This window comes from Alligator sinensis, unplaced genomic scaffold (genome assembly GCF_000455745.1).
Source record: "Alligator sinensis unplaced genomic scaffold, ASM45574v1 scaffold1291_1, whole genome shotgun sequence".
NCBI lineage: Eukaryota > Metazoa > Chordata > Crocodylia > Alligatoridae > Alligator > Alligator sinensis.
Genome location: NW_005842219.1, coordinates 1 through 21687, shown reverse-complemented (window position 1 = coordinate 21687; position 21687 = coordinate 1). Strand labels below are relative to the sequence as shown.

Below are 21687 nucleotides of genomic sequence, written 5' to 3'. Positions count from 1 at the left end.
CCTGCTGAAGTGGTGAGTAGCAGGTTACATCTTGATGAGGCTTTCGTCCAGAGGCTGATTTAAGTTTGAGGTGGTATTCACCCATCTTCTGTTGCAAGGGAAAGGGTCCCTGGACTCTCAAATAGCCTTTGTGCAGCACCTGGTAAATGTAACCTCAATTCTCACGGGGGTTACTGCACTATAAGTAATGATGAATGGGGAAACCTTCAATCAACGGTGTTGATGCTGAAGTGGATATACCTTGAAGTGTTCTTCATTTGGAATTGGGTAAACCATGAACGTTGTGGCAGGAGCTATAGGCAGGGCCATATTAATGCATAGGCAAACTAGGCACATGCCTAGGGCCCTGAACTGCGGGGGACTCTGGTCCTTCCCTCCGCAGCGGCATCACAAATGGCCCTGCCCACCTCCCTTTCCTTCCCCTCCCCTCCCCCAGCTTTGCCGCCACGGCAGCTGCTTCCTAGCCACGTTTCCAAGCCCTGTTCTCCATGGGCGGCAAGTGCCGGGGTGGGGTGGAGGGTCTCAACCAGTTCACGAGTTTGTTTGCTTAGGGCCCAGTAAAGGGTTAATCGGGCCCTGGCTACAGGGGAGTATTTCTTTTCTTCACCTTAGCCAGTAGTCTGCTATTGTTGTTCTTTGCAACCTTTTACTTCCAGCATCAGCTTGACCAAGTTTAAAAAAAATATATATATCTTGACACGTTATATCTGTTGGAGGCAGTTGATATTAGAAAGGATCCTTTTGCCGCAGCTTCTGGGCTCAAAAGGTCTCTCTTCAACATTTTATCTCAACAAGAATCAAACACCGCTTTTGGTTTCTTCTAATCAGGGCATAGAAATGGATAGTCCAGGAAATGCAGAATAAAAAAGGACAAATAAGAAAGAAAAAAAAAAAAAAGAGATACTTTGTTATTGGTTCTTGCTCCCCTACAGATTGTTGTCAACAGGTTCAAAATGTTCTTTTTATGTACTTACTCATTTATATAAGTGGCAGCCGAGAGTTTAAGTACTGTTCTTCTTTTCTTCTCTCCGTTTTCTCTTGGTTTGAGGAAGATTTTCCCCCTATCCTGCAGGAAGATAGTGACCAATTTTTTAAGGGGAGTCGTGTTAACGAATGGAGTTCACCCTCTCGGCCAGAAAATTATATTCTGTGCAGGGGGTTGCAAGGCTGCATAATATGTGACCTAGGTACAGGACCTATGATAAAGTGGATGGCAAAATAGGCAAGTTCCTGGTGGTAGAGAGACTGCTGTCAGAGAGATCTCAGGGCGTAGGATCACGTGTTTCTTCTATTGATCCTTGAAGCAGGGATGGCCTCTTAAATGTGCCAACTTCTCCCCAAGGAGATGATCCATAAAAGAAGCTAAAAGACAGACTCTTGCAGTTGGTGTCGTTTCCCACCGCCCCAGAACTAGGAGAGCTAAGCATTACTAAAAGGAAGGAGAAAAAGAAAGAAAGCATTCATTGCCCAAATTTAGGCTTCAAAATCCTTATTTAGTAACTGAGGTAAGAGATCTGATTTTCAAAAAAAACCCCAAAAAACAAGTTGAACACCCAAGGACTCCTGCTAGAATCAGTGCAAGTCCCTGCAATTTGGCCCTTTTGGAAACCGGGCTACTCATGTAAGTGCCTAGATATTTAGCTATGTTTAATGAAAGTTGAGTCCACTGTTGAAATCCTGCAGGAAATTTGTCTGGATGTATTCTTCCAAGTATTCATAATTTATTTTCCACTAGGTGAATATGACAAATACTTTGTAATGTCAGTCTTTTTGAACATCCTTGAAACCTTCTCAAAGACTTGGCTCAATTTGCTTTATATTCCTAATCTACTATCATATTCTGTATTGGTGAGGATCCGCGGGAGATTCATCGGTAGCTCTAAATTACATACACGATTAAGAAATGCATGAATTAGGCAGCTTGGTCTCTGTGGGTAAAAGAAAAATTTTTTATGTCAACTAATTTCAGAATGGGCAGGGCTTCGACTACCACCCAGTGCTCTTATCACAAATGAGCAAAGGGAACCTAAATTAAAAATTCAGAAATGTAGGATTCCAGTTGTCTTTGAAGAACTTCATTTCAATATGGTTTGCATCAGAATTCCCTTTGTGTCTTTTTTTTTTTTTAAACAAATTTGGTTTTGGCTGAACTGTAACTAATGACTAAGCCATAATGTTATAATTTTTTTTTCTGCATCTGAAAAGCTAAGCAACAGGGACAGCAAATCTGCAAGGGGTTAAATCATACATTCTAAAAGAAAACGTAATTAGAAAATTAGTTCCCTTCTAACTTCCATACTATATGCGCACATCAAAGCCATTGTAGGAGTAAATTTATGTCTGATAGTGTGGATGATTTCAATGCACACTGGCGAAATATCATGCTGATTGCTGATTGAAAACAGTTGTTAATTCTCTACTTCACTAAATTCAGAGTGGAAAAACTTTCCTTAATAAAGAACAGATTGAAGAGAACCAAGACCTTACTGTGTGGAAATTAATGGCAGATGCATATACTGGTAGTTAAAATGTTTCATTAGATGTTAATGTCTTGCTGTGTTTTTAATTGTTCAGAAATTAGCCTCTAGAATATTAAAACCATCTGTTTGTTATCATGATGAAACAGAATACTTAAATAGTTATTAATTTCGTGGGCTTTTTTTTTTCTTCCTTGTCTGCAAAACTTTGATCTGTTGAGATTTCGGGGAATGCTGGATGCTGAAATGAAAAACCATTTTAAAACACCTCAGTGCCCAAAATATCTGCATTTGATGCCTGCCACCCATATTTTGCATGCCTGCTTTCTCTCACAAATTATTGTTCACCAAGGAGAAACTGACATTTTTTAGTGTGTGGTTGGAGTGTGCTGAGCCTGTATAATGGCTGATTTGTACTGTAATATGGTGCATTTTTACATGCTGATATTTAATTTTTAGGTCTTCCGGGTCATTTTAAAGCCCAGATACTTCGATGCCTGGAAGGGCTTTGGTCGGGATCCGCTACTGAGCGTCTTTATTATCCTTCGGTACCAGATAGCTACCACTATTTCTTTCTTTATGTAACCCATTTTTCAAGTAGATAAACAAATATCAACTGCTTATCGATGGAAATTCAGGTAAAACCCCACTTTAGGAGAGCATGTATGCCCGTATGAATGCTTTTGTGCATAAAGTTAAGCAGGTGCTTTTATGCGCGGTCTTGAAGAGGGATAAATTTAAGCAAGTGCGTAAGTGCTTTCACCTGGTGAGGTCTTAGTCTGTGTGTTTTATACTGTGCTTTCTAATGAGAGGAGCGGCGTTATAATACATTTTGTTATGCATACTATAAATGACTTAAGACTGGAAATTTATTCAATAAGTCTAAACAGTACTTAGAGAGCTATTAACATATCTTTGCAGTGATTTTTGACCTTTTCCTGAATAAGCACTTTACAAATGCTGAAATGCCAAGATGAGGATTAGTTAAACTAACCATAACTTGATAGTACTCTCATTTTATAATTCTTTCATTTATTTTAAAACAACAATAAAAAGTCTTAGAGTGTGTGTAATCATATTTTCAAGAAGAACAAGTATAATATGATTTTGAGGCAAATGAAAGAGGAACCAAATTACAGTCTTTACTGTTATAAGGTGCATGAATTAGGTGAGGAGCACTTACTGCGGAAGCCCAGTTTCCGAAATAAAGCTTGCTAGAACATGCAGTTACATTTTAAGTAGCTGTTTGCGTTAAATAAGTCATAAAACAAAAATACTTCAGAACAACAACAAAACAATTTCTGCAAACTCAGTGATTTGTGAGTTTAAGTTCAGGTGAGTACTCACGTGTGCATGTACTGTACATGAAAGCTGGTTACATAATACTCCGTTGAAGACATGCCTGCCTTTTTTTCAAGGGTAGTGTCTCATCCTGGTGATAGGTAGCCATTTCACCTAAATCAGAGTCGTAAAGGTGCAAATTTACCCTGCCTTCTGAGGTGGTAGGGGACATTAGTGGTACTCAAGAAAATGGGTCCTTGTCATCTGAGTTTGGCACACTCTTGCTCATCTGTAGGTCGTCTTTTGTGCTCCTGAACCAAGAAGTTTTGCAATCTTTTGTTTGGAAACCTTAATAAATATGCTTTAGCTCTCCTAAACCTAACACGATGTTGAATGTGATTCTTTCTTTCTTTATCTTTTGGGAACCAAGGAATTAAAATGCTAAAATTCTTAATGTAAAATTGAATAAACAGCATATCTGGTATGAACCATTTATGACACACACGGATTTAAGTCCAGTACTCTCAAAAGCAGTATCACATAGGTAGTCAAGGTATAAACTTCCTAATAATACCTTCATTCTTTGCTTAAATCTTGACTCTGTCTCGTTGATCAAACTACTGCTTCTAAGGGGTGGACAGTTACTTGGAGCCCTATCTCAGTTATGAATCTGCTTCAACATCCCTGGGACTCTGTGGAAGCGTTCTCATTGACTTGTGTGTGCATTGGATCGTGCCCTTGTCTCTTCTGAGACTGCCAACTAAAGGGCTAATAATACCAGTTGGCATAATGATGTTACAAAAAATGAAGCTTGCTCTGGACTTGGATTGAGGCGACTAGCTCATCAAATCTATCAAACAGTAAACCACCTTTGGTTACTGTTGACAAGGGCCCGACTCCAAGATGTGCTGTGAGATTTCTTGACATTTGCAAATACCAGAAATTGAAATCATTATTTCCATTGGCAAAAATAGTCCAAGGTGAAAGTACAATATGGTAAAACAGGTTACATTTGTGTCTCATCATAGCAAGAAAAAGGGGGGGAATTGTTTTTCAATTGAAGTGCTGAAGTATTCACAGTTTTTAATCTAGCACTTAGTTCTTCATTAAATTATTTACTCAAAGCAATGAGGTTTAACAAGACGAAAGGAGTAAAATCACTTTTTAGAAGATCCACCAAAATAATTTTAATAAGCCATAAATTGAAATGACTGCTAATGTTTTACCTTGCTTAAAAAGTAAGTAAATCAAAACCAAAACTAAAGCCATGGGTCCTGTCTCTGGAGGACTAAAGAGCAAAAATACTTATCTTTGCATATGTAATCATCTTATGAGTTCATGCTCGGAAGTCAAGATTTTTTAATATAGTAGTGAGGTTTGGTGTTGTTTAGAGCCGAGGCAGAAGCTTTTAATTTGATACATTTTTATGGAGAAGTATATTTTGCATTTAAAATCTGACGCTCGCAAAATCATGTTCAAAATAATTAGCCCCATCTTACTGAAGGAAAAACTAAGGCCTCTGCTACATGTTACATGTATTATGCAATTAACTGGTTAATCACACAATAACTTTAGACAAGCCACATGTGCAAAGTAATCATCACACAATAAAAATAATTATCCAGCTATAAAAAGAGCCAACTAGCTATGAAGTTAGAGCTGGAAAATGTGGAACTCTGTAGCTGGTTTCTAGCCAGCTTTATTTTGAACATGTAGCAGGACCCTAAGGTATTGAGAAGTCAAGTGACTTGTCAAAATGACAAGCGAGTTGGTATTTGGATGAAAATAGAACCCAGGAGCCCCGACTATCTCTAAATGTATGAATACACTATTTTGTTCTGACAGATTGCCTACAAAGAGGGTGGAGTATGTAGTACATGAACACTTGTAAGTGGCAACTTGCCATAATCCACATTTAAGCAACTTAAACAAGGGTTCCTCCCTTTGCTTTTCTCATGAGTTATTTGTGATAACTAACTTCTCTTCATCTCTAAACTCATCTCCACATCAATGACAGCCGCTAATGAATTCAGATGGTTCACTCCCTTCCCTTCTGTGTTTCTTTTTTTTTCAGATAGATTTTTCTTTGCCAGACATTACAGCTCCTTCTTCTTGCTAACAGATTGTAACTGGGGTAGAATATTGTGACGTCTAGTTCCCCTATTCACCATAGGGGAAATGCATATATATAGATGTGAGTTATATATCAAGTAATGCTTTTATGTTTCCCCTCTCTTGCCTTCACATTATTAAATTATAGAGAAATACTATCATAATAGTCTCTTAGCCAAGTCATGGAGGGCAGAGTTATGGTTCCCTTGATAAATTGTATAGCATTATTAAGTTTTGCTCCATGGACTGAGAGTGTTGGCATAAAAGGACATCAACCACAGTCATATTGCTCTTGATTGCTGCTTAATTGCTGCTTGTTTGTGTTAGAGATCATGTGGTTTGATTGATCTTGCCCTGCTTTTGTCATTATAGTTACAACTTCCTTGTTTTCTCCTTGTACATAGACCACAGGATGACTTTTAAATCTTGAATAATTTATGGAGCTGGCCAGCTAAATAGCTTAAAATAGTATTATATTTTTAAGCCAATAGCTCAACCGTCAAATCATTATTTATGCAACCAAGGTATTAAATATTTATTTTGGGCTTTCTTTGAAATATGAAATAGCAGAGGTTTTTTTGCAGCTAAATAAACAATGGCAAATATTCTAGGGTCCATCCATGAATACTGATTTTTTTTTTTTTTTTCCTGCTCTCCCCCCCTTCTTTTTTTTTTATTCAATTTTAGGTAGCTGTCATCTGTATAGTTAGCTTTGAAAAGAAATTAAACTCTGATTCAGCAAGGCACATGTTTAACTTTAAGGATGTGAATAATCTCATTCCAGGTTTGTTTGAGGTTGAAATCAATGGAGCTTTGCTCACATACCTAAGTGAGGTGCTTGCCCACATGTCTCAATTAATCAAAACCTTACCTCCTTATGTTATCGGGTACAGCACAATGCAGCTGCCATTGGGCTTTAAAAAACAACCTCTGTCAAGAAAGGGGCTGCCCACATGCTTCTCTAAGCATGTGAAATTTTGCTCTCTGCTGCTGCTTGCAGTTAGTGCAAAATAATTTCAGTGGCTTAGAAACCTAAGGCCAATAGATAGGTAATGGGACTGGGTTGAAATTTTCACCAACACCAGTGCTGGCTAATGATGATGATCTTTATATCCATGCTTGGAATTAGACTGAGATTCCCCAACTTACTCTACAGAGGAAACCAGGCAGCTCTAAAGCCCAAGTGTCATTGGGTTTTCTATCACTTGGCTGTTTGTTTCTTTCCCATCGTGTGATTAATTTTATCTTTCTACTTACTTAAGTATTCTGCCAGTAGCTTATTATATATTTCAAAGTCAACCAGAGGCCAAGCTGTTTCTCACCAAGGAGCCAGGTGTCCAATTCTTCTTGCTAAACGGAGTAGTATATCTATCTTTTCTATTTTTCTGTATTTGATATTCTCTGTAGATTCAAAGTAAGGATTTGGGGGGTTTCATTCTTTCCTGTAAGATGTAGCTAAATGTCCAGTACTACTGAGAGAAAATAAAACTAGACCAAGTTCTCCAAGGAGGTAGTTTAGACATGAGCATCAATACTTAAGGAACAGTTGGTAAAACACTAGAAAGAAAGATATAAAGGGTAGTCTTGCAGAATACCTGGCACTGCAAAATAGATCTTTCTGCTCTGAACTGTTTGGTGAAAACTCTGCCTTCTTGATCTATTATTTCAAACTCAGCAAGGCAAAAGAATGCAAAACTGTTTCTGTTTGTGACCCCCTACAGCCAAAATGTGTGCCTTGCTGTGTATTGAATATTTACTTGGACTCTGCTGTACAAACGTATGAGAAAAGCTCTGTCCCGTTGAACTTATGGTTTAGTTTGGAAATGCACAAGAAGTTATGCATGTGTCCTGAGGATGTGTGTACCTGTAGGCAGGATTTCCAGCGGACTGTAAACTGATTTAGATAGAAGACATAGGCCTATGTGGATGCGGATGCATATAAAGATACGTACACACCAATTAACAATGCAGGTAAAGTACTAGACTGCCTTGATACTGTCTGTCCTTTTTGAGAGACTTCTTAGAAGAACAGTATTTTAGCGAGGGATAAGAAGGAAGACAAAGAGTGTGTTTAACACACAAGCAATAGGAGAGTGCCAGGCATGCGAGGTAGGATAGAAAGCTCAGCAACGCGGAGGAGAAATATTTACAAGAGATGAACGATTCCATCCTGGTATCCACAAGTTTGGTCAGCTCTTTGCGGGCCAGTTAAACCCCCGTGATCTTTTCTGGCCCTATTGTCTATGATTCTGTGATATAGAAGCTGCTTGGAGAGAGTGATTGGTACAATGGAAAGCTTTGTAAAATAATTTTAAAGGCCATATTTCTCACTGTGCAACCATCAAAATGCAAAGGGTCAGAAGAAGCCTGTATTTTTTTGCAATTCAGCTTTTAAAGTATCCTGAAATATGCCTCATTTGTTGAAATTGCCAGCAGCTTTCTGTTTCATACCTTGCTTAATGGGTGTCATAGAATAGAAAAAGTCTTTTACTCTTTATACATTGTATATGGTATGTATGATCTAGGCTTGTATGAGTTTATGCCAGGTTTATCTTTGATTTCTGTATAAACAGTATGGGAAAAAAAAGATGGGCTCCATTCTCTATACAACTTAGATAAAATAGAGCTACTTCAAAATAACTTTGGACTTGATGCATGTTTGAAGTTGCTCAAGCGCATAATGAAGGAGAGAAGGATTCAGGAATGAATGGTGGCCTTATTTATTTTTTCCCCGTTCCTTACGACAAGTCTACTTTTTGCCCTACTCTGCACAGAAGTAAGTTCTGATGATGCCACCCACTATCAGTAGAACTTGCAATACCGATCTTAATCCAGACCCATGCCTTTTATCACCTTTAAAGCTTTTATTATCTAATGCCGCATGCTGGAGCAGTAGCTATTTCTTACCTTCAGAAATAGAAAGGGGAGATAGAGTTAAATAATTGATTCTTAATCTTGTTGTGCATTTGTAACAATATACGGCCCTTTACCTTTGATTTTGGTACTACTTATTGTTAACAGGACAAGACACACACTATTTCTCCCCATTTGTTTGTACAGTTATATAATTTAACACACATTTATTTGCATTATAGTTTTCTTTTTTTATGAAAAAGTATATTAAAAAGGTGTCTGATAGTTGTTTTTTTAATTTCCTAAATAATACTTTTCATGTAGGATAGGATACATGTCAAACTGTATTCAGATCGAAATTATAACTCAAGTAAAAATTAACAAAAACTGCATTTAAAAATGTTTTTTTCTTAGTTTTAACCAAGTTCAATGGGCTGGCTACATGCATGTCTTTCTCATCAAAGCAAGTTTTGCATGTAAAATACAATGGTTTATGAAACAAAAGAATACTGTACTTAACTGATTGTTTCTCCTCACAGTAGATGGATTAGATTTTCAGTGGTATTTATGCAGCTAAAGGAACTGGTGCAAGTGCTTTGTGGAATTTCGGAAGTCCTTAAATTGGTTATTTGTAGGGGTGTGCGAAACGGGCCGTGTTCGATTTGGATTCGGCATTGCTTATTTGTCTCTTGGGATCAATGTCCCTCTGAATCCGAAGCGAATACTTTCCGCTTTGCACAGGCCTACCAAATACACTGTAGCATATTGATATTAGCAGATTCGAATCACTGTCCGGATTCGATTTGGTCGAATCTGAATCCGAAGATATTCGGCAGCGAATCTCATTCGGCCATAGACTATACAGGCAGGTAGTGCCGGCGGGAGCAGCTGGGGGAACAGCTGGACCAGCTCTGGCTTGAGACGGCATCCCCTGGAGAAGCCGTGGCTAGTCCAGCTGCTCCCCTGGCTGCCTCGCTCCCCCAGGACAAGGCAGGCAGTCCTGGCCTTGCTGGCAGAAGCCAGGGGCTGAGGGAAATGATTGGGGAGCTGGGGGATCAAACTGGGAACTGGGGAATTGGACTGGGAGCTGGGGGGAAGACCCTGTTTGTTCCCCCAGACCCTGATCATTCCCCCCAGTTCCCGGTTCACGTCCCCAGTTCCAGGTTTGATTCCCCTCAGCTCCCTGATCATTACCCCTAGCCCCTGTGGCTTCTCTTGGTGTTGCCAGCACTGCCTGCCTCACCCCAGCAGGAGAGCAGCTGGACAAGCCGTGGCTTGAGCCAGCAGCCCCAGGAGAAGCCGTGGGGATTGAGGGTGAATGGTTGGGAGCTGGGGGATCGAACTGGGGAATCAAACTGGGAGCTGGGGGGAAGCCCCTATTTGTTGCCCCAGTTCCCGGTTCAGTCCCCCAGCTCCTCCAAATATTTCCCACAGCCCCTGGGGCTTCTGCCAGGGCTGCCAGCACTGCCTGCCTTGCCCTGGCAGGGGAAAAGCCAGACGAGCAGCCGAAAAAGCTGTGGCTTGAGCCGGCAGCCCTGGGAGCAGCTGGATGAGCTGTGGCTTCTCCCAGGTTGCTGGCTTCAGCAGGGGCTCATCCGGCTGCTCTTCCAGCTGCTCCTGCCAGCACTACCTTGTGCCTGCCTGTACAGTCTATGACTGAATCTCCACATTTCTTCAAATCTCTCTGAATTGATTCGGAGTCTTCTGATTTGATTCGGAGAGATTAATGGGTCTCCCGATTCGATTCGGAGATTCGGCCGCTGAATTGGGCCGAATCTCCTCCGAATTGAATCGGCTACCAAAGCTTCACACAGCCCTAGTATTTGGTCATATTTTTTGAGACCTCCTGGAAACAGAAGGCAGCTGCGCAACATGGTTCTCGATTTGTAACACAAATATACCCTGAAAAATTCTGCTGTCACAATTGCCCTACGCAATGCACTGGTTGAACCTCTGGTATTTATCTCCAGTGGTTGCTTTTAAATTGTGAAAGGCTGAGTGATTTGGGGTGTAGGATACTGAAATAGCTCTTCCTCAGGCTGCTGTCCTGTAGTTGAGCACTGGAGTGCTTTGGCTTAAACCACAGCCCCATTGGCTTAAATGAAAAGGAATAACCAAGTGAGAGTGTGTTGGAAAGTCCTGTTAATTGTGGAATGCACTTCCAGCATCTTGCTCGGCCATAGTCTGGATGAGTTAAGAGGATGGATCTGGTACAAGGCCAACCTGCTTTTTTTCCCTTTCCAAGCTTTTCTGGGAGGAGCACAGAGGTAGGCGTGCAGTTGCGGCTGGATGTGTTATTTTTATTTCTTTTGATTTATAATAGCACACGCAGGCCCTGACTTGGTTTATGCAGGCACCAATAGTAGTCCGTTATAGGCCATTATATTATTCTGCAGTTGGCAAATAACAAAAATCCACAGGAACGGTTGCAATCTGAATGCATACAAGTCCATTTTAATCAAGAAGCACTAAACTAAAGAGCATATTTGCCCAGGTAGAAGTTGAATGGGAAGACCTTTGCATTGCCTTGCCCATGCAAAAGCTGTTTAAATAGAGAATGACAGGCAGAACTGGAAGCCTAATTCCACTCCCCCCAGTAAGGTTATTCTATCCCTTGGGAAGCAGGTGCCCCTTCCTCTAGGGCACTGGTAAAGGCTTAGCTTGCTGACTGAACTATAATGGATAGAGATGTTGTTATTCATCATTTCAAAGTACAGCGTAGTGAAATAATCCTTTAATTCCATATGGTGCAGAAACTCAGGCACCTCAGAACTGTACCCTTGCATGGCTTTACCGCTGCCAAATGGCACGGGGTTTAAATTTCAAAAAATAACTAAAAAATTTAGCTTCGAAGAGCAGCATCAGGGTGTTTTTGACTCTATATATAATCTCTGTGGAAAAAGGCTTTCACTAAACTCTCTGTGGGTTTATTTATTTTGCTTTCTGTTGCATCCTAACCAGGCATTGCTACTATTGCATTATATAGAAAGTGGCTCAGCGAGTTAGCAAAATAAACTCCGTTCTTGAGAGGTTGTTGTACACTGTAGTGGTTTCTCCCTCCCGTCTGCTACCACGCTTATCTTTATCCTCTGTTCTCTTGTCCACAAACAACGTGGATTTGTATTTCTAGGATGCTAACCTAACATCTAGAGTGCTTTTTCCTGTTATAAGTACTGTTAAGATTGTGCGATTAAGGCCAATTTCCGTCTTTAACTTCTGCATCAACTAAGCCTCTTTAAGCAAATATAGAGCTTCTTCTCTGTGGACAAGGTTGGATATTTCCTCTTTCACTGCTCCAGAGCGGTTGGGGAATGCTCATTACTTCACACCTGGGCATATAACTTACAGGCTTATCTTCTGCTGAATCCCAGCTCAGAGCCTTAGCCAAATTCCTGTTCCTTCTCAGTCTCCCTCCTTCCCTGTTAGTTTTAAATAGAGTGCAGGTATCTGGGAATTTACCACGCAGCTTGCAGCCGCTTTAGCAGTTCTTTCCCTTTTTAGCGCCAGGCTACACTGTCATTGCAGATTGGCAGGGTTTGAAGACTGCTCTCAATGTGCCAGCCATCAGTGGTCCTAGTGTAGTGTTCTGGTAAATGGGAATAACGAGGGTCCCTTTTATGTAGCTTTGCCCCCTGCACTAGATGCTAGGAGAAAAATTGAGATGAGAACTGTAGCAACTCTGTGCCACCTGAGATGGTAGGGGGATCCTTGTGGGATGGGGAGAAGTGATTTGAGGGTAGCTTTGTGCTGCCAAACCATGACCCACAACTTGTACAGCATAGATGCAGTTCTAGTCTTTTATTTGCAGCCCATTTTCCTGGGCCTATATCAAATTTAACCAGCCGAAACTTTGTAAATAGACTGGGGTGAGATATTGTCTCTCCTTGCAAACTGTTTTGCTGTGTGTAACTTTAGGTTTCTTTACAGAGAACATTGGGCTCATTTCCACTTATTTTGTTTAAAGTAGCATACAGTTTGATACTTTTTGGAATAAAAAAGAAGCCCTCAACAGTTTTCTCCAAGGAAAGCTCTGCTTGGAAAAACAGAAAGGAAAATGAGGAGTGAAGATAAATCTTACCTCGGACTCGTTTCCGAATTTGCTTTATAGCCTACACAATTCACTTTATTCTTTCCGAGTTCCAGGCTCAGATATCTTGATCGTATCCTCTTACTTTCTGTAAATTGTGTCTGGAAAATGACACCTGCTGGGCTTGTCTTCTTTTCCTGTAACTGGCTGGAACTTGTAACATAAGGGAAGAATTATAAAAATGAGCAATGTTGCTAAGTATTGGTTGAAAGCTGTGCCTCAAATGAATACAGTTTTTGTTAAGCTCTGGGGTGACTGGAGTTTGGGTCTTCAGCAAGAACAATGAAAACCATGAGAGAGAAATCTCCTAAATGCATAGTGAAGATGGTTAATATATAATTTAATCTGAGTTCAGATGTCTGAAGTACCGATGGAGTCTAGCACAGATAAAACTGCAACTGCTTTTATTACTGGGCTTACATTTTCAAAAGGTGTTTTTTAAATCTGTTTCGGTGCATTTTCTTTCACGGTGAGGCAAACTGGGTATAGATGCCGATGTTGCTTTTGCAAGGTGTTCCAGCGATTAAACCGCGGGCCACGAAGATGCTCAGTAAAACGGGGTACTGAAAATCCGAGTGTAAAAATGCATCTTCTATGCAAAGAACGGCTACGAAAAACCTTCAAGCCCCAGTTGCAATACGATGTCCTCCATCATCACGCAATTGTTGACATCAGATTGAGTCAGTGAAAGTGGGTCTATTTTTCTTAGGGTAGTTAAATTGTAAACCTGGGGCCATAACATTACAGTACACCTTGGTTGTAGGTAAGATCTGCCAATTATATAGGAAGGAGTAGTTATGCTCCACAAAACAGATCCATTAGATCTGTCTAAGGCATTACATCTGAAGTAAAGTTCTGTTTATCTGGGATCCTTCTGGCTTAGCAACAGTGTTTAGTTCAGGTATAATATACTCTATCCAATACTTTGTACAATACTTTAGTCAAGGTGCAATAACTGTAATCAGTTAGCTTACAGTTAGGTTTCGGTACTGTTGGCTGGCAGAGAGGCCCTTTTTTACCCAACTTATGTCAGCAAAGTGGGAACAGCGTATATTGGGCTGGCTGACTGAATGAACAAAGGTTTATCTTTTTTTCTAGTTTGCAACATCCGTTCCAGCTCTTGAGAGTGCTGCTTGCCGCCCCACTAACTGAGAGCATTCAGTGCCTGGCTAGCTCATCTTTCAAGAGCATGAATGAATTGCTTCATTGGCAGTAAGGTAGAAAGGGGAGTTTTCCCCATTCTTCTCTACCACTTTTTCAGCCTCATGAGCTTAATCTGTTCATGGGCACATACCTGAGCCATAGTCTACACTCTATTGCAAAGTTACAGGGCCAGATCATTTAGCTGGGGTAGAGTGGCATATCTTGATGTGGGTTCCCCCAATGTCCCCTTCCCCCCCATTCTCCTTTCTTACAGCTCTGTGACTCCTGAGGGGATACCATAAGCTTGGGAAATGAATGCACTCAGATTATTCCAAGGTTCGAAGCCTTCCACAGCAAACGTGCATGTTTAGTCTTGTATCTTAAATTGTACATGAAGAAATAATAGATAAGAATGGAAGTCAGCTCTAAAATAGCTTCTGTCTGCCAAGAGTCTCAAAGTATTTTCAAAGAGAGTAAGTAACAACATCCCCGTTTTACAGATGAGGGAAGTGAGGCACCGAGGTGAAGCAATGAATATATTCCAGGTCAGTGGTGGAGCTGTGAATAGAAAATGAGGTCTCATCACAGCTCCCAGCTGCCAACCCTGTCTGTTGGACCACGCTGTCTTCCTTTAGCAAGAGTAAAATGTATTCTGCTCATACCTGGGCAAGCGAGCTTCTTGAGGTGCATACCTTTTAAAGCAGCAAATAAGCTGTTTCTGGGAAAATCCACTCGTCTTGGCAGAGAGCTGAAGAGAAGAAACCAAATGAGATTGAAGGTGAAATGCCTTCACAGCTGGAATTATAAATTGCAGAGCACCTAGAGATACTTGCAATCTGTATTTGTCCAAATGGTGATAGGGGTGGGAAGGGGAGAACTGACAATCTACTGCTAGGGCACAAATGTCATGATGCTTCATATGTTCCTGTGATGAACCCACTAGGAGAGAAGAACAGACAGAGAGAAAGAGAGAGAGACTGCATGCGTGCGTCCTTGCGTGTGTGTATTCATGGAAAATCCTACAGCATTTTTTGGGTGGGGATGGGGGTGAAATGAGCCAAAAATCAAGAACAAAATGTGAAATAAATACCAAAAAAAAAAAAAAAGAAACGAAAAAAGATCTGCATTGCTGATCAAGAAGTTGTTCTGTGAGCTGAGACTCTTTGGTTTCTGCTTCTGAAACCAAAAAGAATTGGAAGTGCTATATGAAGGTGTGATTCTTAGTCCCTTAGATTCAGGGCAGATTGGTAGTGATATGAGCTTTCTATCCACATTAGAGATGCACAGTGGAACGATGAAAAGCTCAGTTGAATCTCTAAAAAGATTCATGAGTAGCATCGGTGAGCAACAAGTAGTGGATCCACAAATAATTGCACCCAGCAAAAAGAGGGACATTACACTTTTCCTGTGCTTTTAAGAATCTTGCTTTTGAGCTCTATCCTCCTATTCATGTAGTATCTGCGAGTCTCTGTCACCTTGAATTTATTCAGTAGTTGAAAGAATTAAGTTGAGTTGTGTAGTAATTAGTTAGAATTGATTGTGAACGCTTCTGTTCTCATATTCGGTATTCATTCTTTGAACTGTTGGGAGGTTGTGATTTTGATTAGATAAATTACAAAGTACTTTCTCAGCATGCATTTCTAATGCAAATACTCGGGCATGTGATTGAGAATTCAGTTTTTGAAAATAAACTTGTGGGTTTCCAATCCGTCTTCTACAAATGTTTGTGTCAGTAGAAATCTGTCATGCAAATAGTCTCAGAAAAGCCAACAGAAGAGGGGTCAGGAGGACAAAAGCCAATTATTTTGTAAATTCAAGCAATTGGAAGTACAATGTATGTAAGTAAAGTTATGGGTTTTTTTCACTGTTCACTCAGATCTACTAAAATCTGCCCCAACCTTAGACAGCAGTCTGTTTGTATCAGGACTTTGATCGGGACTTGTATGATCTACGCCATCGGAAAAGGGCATGATGCATTTGCAGATGCATAAAAAGAATGGGGGTTTCTTTTTTACTTTCATGACTATAGAGATGAATCCTCATTATGAACCAGTTTGAAATGCAAGAAAAATATGCTAGCTGACAAATAATGTTGGCTGATGAATACGTAGGACAGCCAAGGGGCTTTTAAAGAACTAAGTGAAGATCTTAGACTCCAGTTTTGCAAAGGCATCCCATGGAGTTCTCAACTGGTCTTAGACCCTTAACGTTTTTAGACTGTAAATGCTAAATCCAGCATCCCTCCGGCACAAGATTAGGCTTGGGGGCCTTGATGACCATAGCAGCCTTGGTGGTGTGAGCACCTTTTTACCTAAATGTGTCCATCTTTGCATCCTTTGCTTACAAGTTCCTTAGGGCAACTTGTGCAGCCTCCTATAGCTTTGTGGCAAGCCAAAATACACACAGGCAACTTAGGGCCCCAGTAGATGGAAAGTTAAAGGCATGATGGGACCTGATGTACAATCCCACAGTTGCACTTCCTGCCACACAGGCATGGCAGGAGGCATGCTTGTGGGATCAAGGATCAGATCCCATTGCTCCTTACTGCAAGCGCAGTGGGAGCCAGAATCCTGATCTTGGCCTCCCCCTGCACCAGCACCAGCACCTCTCATGGCTGGGGTGGACCCAGGGCTGGAGGCTGGATCAGCTGAGGGGAGCTCCCAGCCATGGGGGTGTAGTGGAGCCCTTGACTCTGATAGTCTTGGAGCTGCAATCAGCTGATCAGCACTCAGCCTCAGGAGTCAAGGGAATTAAGGCTCCCATGGGCCCTAATCAGCCTGGTCACACATTCAGTTAATTGTGTGGTAGGAACCACCACAAGGTTATTACCAAGGGATCTGGGTTTTCCATTTGCATGGAAAAATGTGGATTTTCTCCTTTAAAGAGTAGCTCCCTCAGCTGCCTGCAGGTAAGTTGGGGCAGGGGAGGGGGTAGAGGATGGGGGTCCCAAGGTGAGGGAGGGAGTGGGGCAGAGTTGGCATCTGGAGCTGGGGGTGCTGCCCAGCCAGCTTGCTGCTCGGGGCTGGGGTGGGAATGCCCGGCCGGGGAGTGGGATGGAGCCACAGCGGGCTTGTCCAGAATGGCAGCAGGGTGGCCCCTGGCCCTAAGCCTGCAGCCCGCCATCACCCTGTGCACAAATCTGGGGGTACATGCCCCCCATGCCTTCCCCAGTGTGCGCACAGCTGTGGGGAGCTGGCCCACTCCCCCCCAGATGGCCACCCACAGCTATGTCCCATGCCCTGCCCTGCCCCTGCCCCAGCCCCATTCCCTCCCTCATTGTGGGGGCCTTGATCTGCCCCCCCACACCCTTTCCCCACTGCAGCCGGATGCTGCTCTCCAAGCTGCTGGGCTGCATTCCTGGCCGTGAGCACGCTGCGACTGTGCGTATGCACGTGGCATTTATCGGTGACATTATTGGCTACACGGGCCAAAAAAAGCTGATTGCCAATAATGTCATTTTTTCCTTTAATCGCTGGCAATCCAATATGCACCTTTAATATTTTGTCATAATTTTGTAGCTTATTCCTTGTTTTATCACACGATTAGTTGCATTAACCTGTGACTGTGTAACTGCTTAGGGTGCGATTAATTGTTTAATCATGTCTTAAGTGTAACCTGCTAGACAAGGAGCTGCCACCATGGTTTGGTTTGGCTTGGTTAGACCCCGGCCACGCTCAGACGAGGATGCGTCTTGCCATTTGCAGGCGAATTGAAGGATAATGTAAAAGAGGAGAAGCCATCCACGCCAATCTAAAGCTCTGCTTCTCTCTCCTGCAGCTCAAGCCAGGTCAAAACAGCTGCCGAGACAGTGACAGCGAAAGCGCCAGCGGAGAATCAAAAGGCTTCCATCGAAGTAGCTCTCGGGAAAGACTCAGTGACGTAAGTAAAGCTTCCGTGGCCAAATACCGCTTTGATTTATACCTGTCAACATTTATTGGAAGGGGTAAGTCTGCACAAAATCTGGCCTACAGCAGCAAGTAATTCCTAAGCTTCCCCTCACGAGTTCACTATGAGGCAGCTTAAGCTCTCTTGCCCTGTTATAGGATGAAATACTCTGTAGTAACAGTATCTGTTTGTAGATAGCTTCTCATTTGCAGCCAGTTGAAAGACAGGATTCAATTCATTTTGATACGTTACAATGTAGTGGATAGCGAACAATAGTAGCATAGCTTGATAAGTAATACCATCTTTTTCCCCACTGGGGAAAGACTGAGAATGTATTTATTGTAGTAAATTTAGTGCTTAGGAAGAGTATGGAGGAGCCTGGGGAAACGCCAGTAATTTTTATCTAGTAAACTGATATAACATGGTCAAGAGTAGCACGAGATTCACCTTTCCTGTTCTGCCAAACCTGCCCATGAAAAAGTGAACAGCAGTGTTAGGGCAGTAGCTGCACACAAAACACCCTCTTTCACCTGCAGAGGGGCAGAGTACGAACCGTTCACTGAATGGGCTAGGCATCAGGGATTCAATCCACACCTATAATAATGACTGTGGGTGCACGGCAGACCTCTTGTTGCTGTCATTAGATCAAGTGTAATAATCATTGCACCATCAAGTCTAGGAACTTCGTTCATGAGCCAGGACCCCGCTGAGCTGTACACTGTACCGAGCGATGCGTGACACCTTCAAATCTTTTTCTCTTTGCTTGCTCACACAATTTTATGACTTCATCTCCCCCAAAACCTGGGTCAATTTGTATGGGTCATGATACTGTTTAAAGTGTATAGTTTAAAGCCTGCCCTTTATGTAGCCATGGGTTAGAGGATGCTATCAATGCCATAAGATACAATTAGCAGGGAAAAGAAAAAGCTAAGCAGAGAATAGATTATTTTCTGTTTACTTAGATGGTGGTCAGACCATGGCACTTCACTGTTTCTGTCATGACTCTGCCCTTTTACTTCCTCCCCATTGCTCCAGCTACACAAGCTGCTATAGTTTCTAGGGTACTTTTCCCTCTGGCATCCCTTTCCCTGCCTCAGGGGGTAGGGTGGTGCATCATGGCACTGCCTAGGGAACCGGAAAGGTGTGATGCAGCAGGGGACCCCATGGCCCAGGAGCTTAGAGTGAGGCAGGGTACCCAGGCACACAATGCAGCAGAGAGGGGGTGGCACTGGGGCACGTGGTGAAGCAGGGGGCACTCCAGGGTGCACAGGCAGTGGAGCAGTATGTCGGGGCGGGCAATTATTTTGGGCAGAGGGCCGCTTACTGAGTTTTAGCAAGCCATTGAGGGCCGCATGACAGGCAGCCCAGGGCAGATGCATATTAATTTTCTATTTTTTTTAGGGGCCCCACGGGCCAGATAGAATGGCCTGGCGGGCCACATCTGGCCCGCGGGCCGCATTTTGCCCACCCCTGCAGTATGTGGACCCTGCTGGTGTAGCCCACAGGACTGCAGCCCCTGGCCACTTGTAAGTTGGACAGGCAATGAAAAGGAGGAAAGCAGTTTTGGCTCCCATTATACAGCCAAGAGCTGATGTGGGGAATCACACTGTCAGCTAGAGGAGATCTCAGTAAAAACCTTGGTTACGTTTTAATTTCTTTTGCTGAAGTTTGATAGTAAGCCTTGTCATGCTTTGATATCATGGTACAGCTTCAGCGTGATTTTTAGGGAGAACCCCGGATCGCTGTCCAGTGCTGCCAGTTCAGTTGAGACTTAACAAACATGCACGGGATAAATACCTTGTTATCTGGGCCTGTGGTGGCCTCCAGCCTTTTTTTCAGATTCTTTCAGTTATGAAAAGTAAATACCATTACACATTTCTCTTTCAGTCTCAAGCAGAAACCTTGTTTTTTTTTTTTTTAATTTTCCCAGATAATGGCTGTGATGCTTTCCCTTCTAGCAAAGTGTGATCCTGCCTTGAATTTGTGTTCTTGTGAACAAACAAAGCTTAATAGCTTAATATAGTTATTTAAAATAATGCATTTTAAAAGGTGTGGGCTGTCGGAATATCTCCCATTTTCCAGTGTTGATTGCTGTGAACATAACAGTAGATGAAAGCCTCTTGGTTTCTTTCCTTTCTTGCCTTCTTTTAAATCTTCTCCAGAGTTTGAGTTTGGAAAAAAATACACTGTGTGTGTACTCACTGACGATTGAGCTAAGATTTAAAATATTCCATTCAGATTAGCCCTTGAGGTCAGGAAACCGAGTCTTGGACTTGCAATGTAATGAATCTTCACTTCCGTAGTCATGCAAAGTTTTAATAGTAGGCATGGCTCCTGCATGGAAATGCTTAATGGATAGAGTTCGTCTTTTCCAGGCAAATAATCAATTTTCAAATCCCTGTTGTAAGCAAGCTGTTAAAACATAAATGTGAACTTCATGAGCTTTAATGTGGAGCTAAAATGATGGCTTAGTGATAGACATGGAGAGAGGAAATAGTATAATGAATATCCATTGGCAAACTGACATGTTAGTAGCAACGTCCCCCCTCCTATCAAATACCTTTCAACTATGCATGTTCTGAATGTGCCCACAGTCCTTGGGTAACACAGACCGAGACCGAGCGCGTTTACAACAAAAAGCTCCTTCGCAGTCTAATGAGATCCAAACAGGTAATTTGCAGCACTTGCAAAACCCATGGTCAAAACTGAAAAGAAAAACAGCACAATGCAAAAGACCATGTTAAAAAGGAGACTTCTCTCATAATGAGGCATGATATGTCATCAGATAGCAGGAAGCGGAGTTGCCCTATGTTCTTGTCAAATGCAAAGCAGTGAAACTAATTTCTGTCACCACCAGACATACTCACGCGTGCACGCCAGCACACACGTGCACCCATCTTCAAAAGATTTAATTAACAGAGCATTTGAACTCTGGTAGATTAGGGACACCGATTTCCTGATTGTTCTATTGCAAGGGTTTGGCAGTGATCTGATAAATCTCAGTGTCCGAGTTTCTTAAACCTTTCTGTATTTCTGCTTCTGTTGTCTGTTTTGGAATGACAACTTGTTTTCCGCTTTCTGGTTAGAGCTGGCTGCAGGGCTCTAGAAGAGAAACTGGAGATCTTCTGTACAGGGTGTGGTAATCAATTTGATCTCATCAAAATCTTGCCAGTAGCAGAATTCATTCTGCTGAGATTTTGCTTGAAGACAAAATGGTGGTGCTTTCTCTTTTCCTAGCTTGGAATACACTCAACCTTTTTTTCCCTTTGGTTTATTTGTTTGCTTGTTTATTGAATTAAGAGCCTCCCCTCCCCCTTTTTAGATTAGTCGTGGTCACCTTCCATGCCTCCATTTGCAGAACAGGTATGGGAGTACTTGGAAAATATTAGTGTACAGAAGCCAGTGAAGCTTGATGGAGGAAATACAAACTCCAAATATTAGCCTGAGAGCTACTGTCCCAGCAATAGTTACTATTACAAAAGGCGGAAAGGTTAACATACTGCAAAACAAAATAACTCCGACTTTTGTCTTGATCTTGAGCCCTCTGTTCCTGCCCCAACAAAGCACTGAAATGCAAACTCAACTTTAAGCACAACGGGCACATCGAGACGAGCATAGCCGTGCAGCATGTGATGCTGCAAACAGATTTGCACTGGCACATACCGCAGTCTGGTGTTCTCCATGCTGTGAATGGGGATATCCAGGAGTGAAAAAAATCCGCGGTGGGGAAAAGAAAATGGAAGCATACATGCTTGGCCAGCGCACACTGCTGAAAAGTGGAGCCAGGCCACCCGGAGCCACGCTCGGCTGCCAGCCTGGCTCCGTGTGGCAGAATTGCCATGGCTGCAG

At 42.2% G+C, this 21687-nt stretch overlaps 1 protein-coding gene across 1 annotated transcript in view; it reads left to right on the top strand.

Annotated features, from left to right (window-relative positions):
* LOC102382400 (autism susceptibility gene 2 protein-like) overlaps window positions 1-17896 on the top strand; it is a gene marked incomplete at its 3' end in the record, with an annotated part of 430875 nt that extends 412979 nt beyond the window's left edge. Inside the window, exon 3 of the mRNA XM_025208073.1 lies at window positions 17731-17896. Within this exon, the coding sequence (XP_025063858.1) occupies window positions 17731-17896 (166 nt within the window). The remainder of the gene's footprint in view (window positions 1-17730) is intronic.
* Window positions 17897-21687: the final 3791 nt, after the last annotated feature.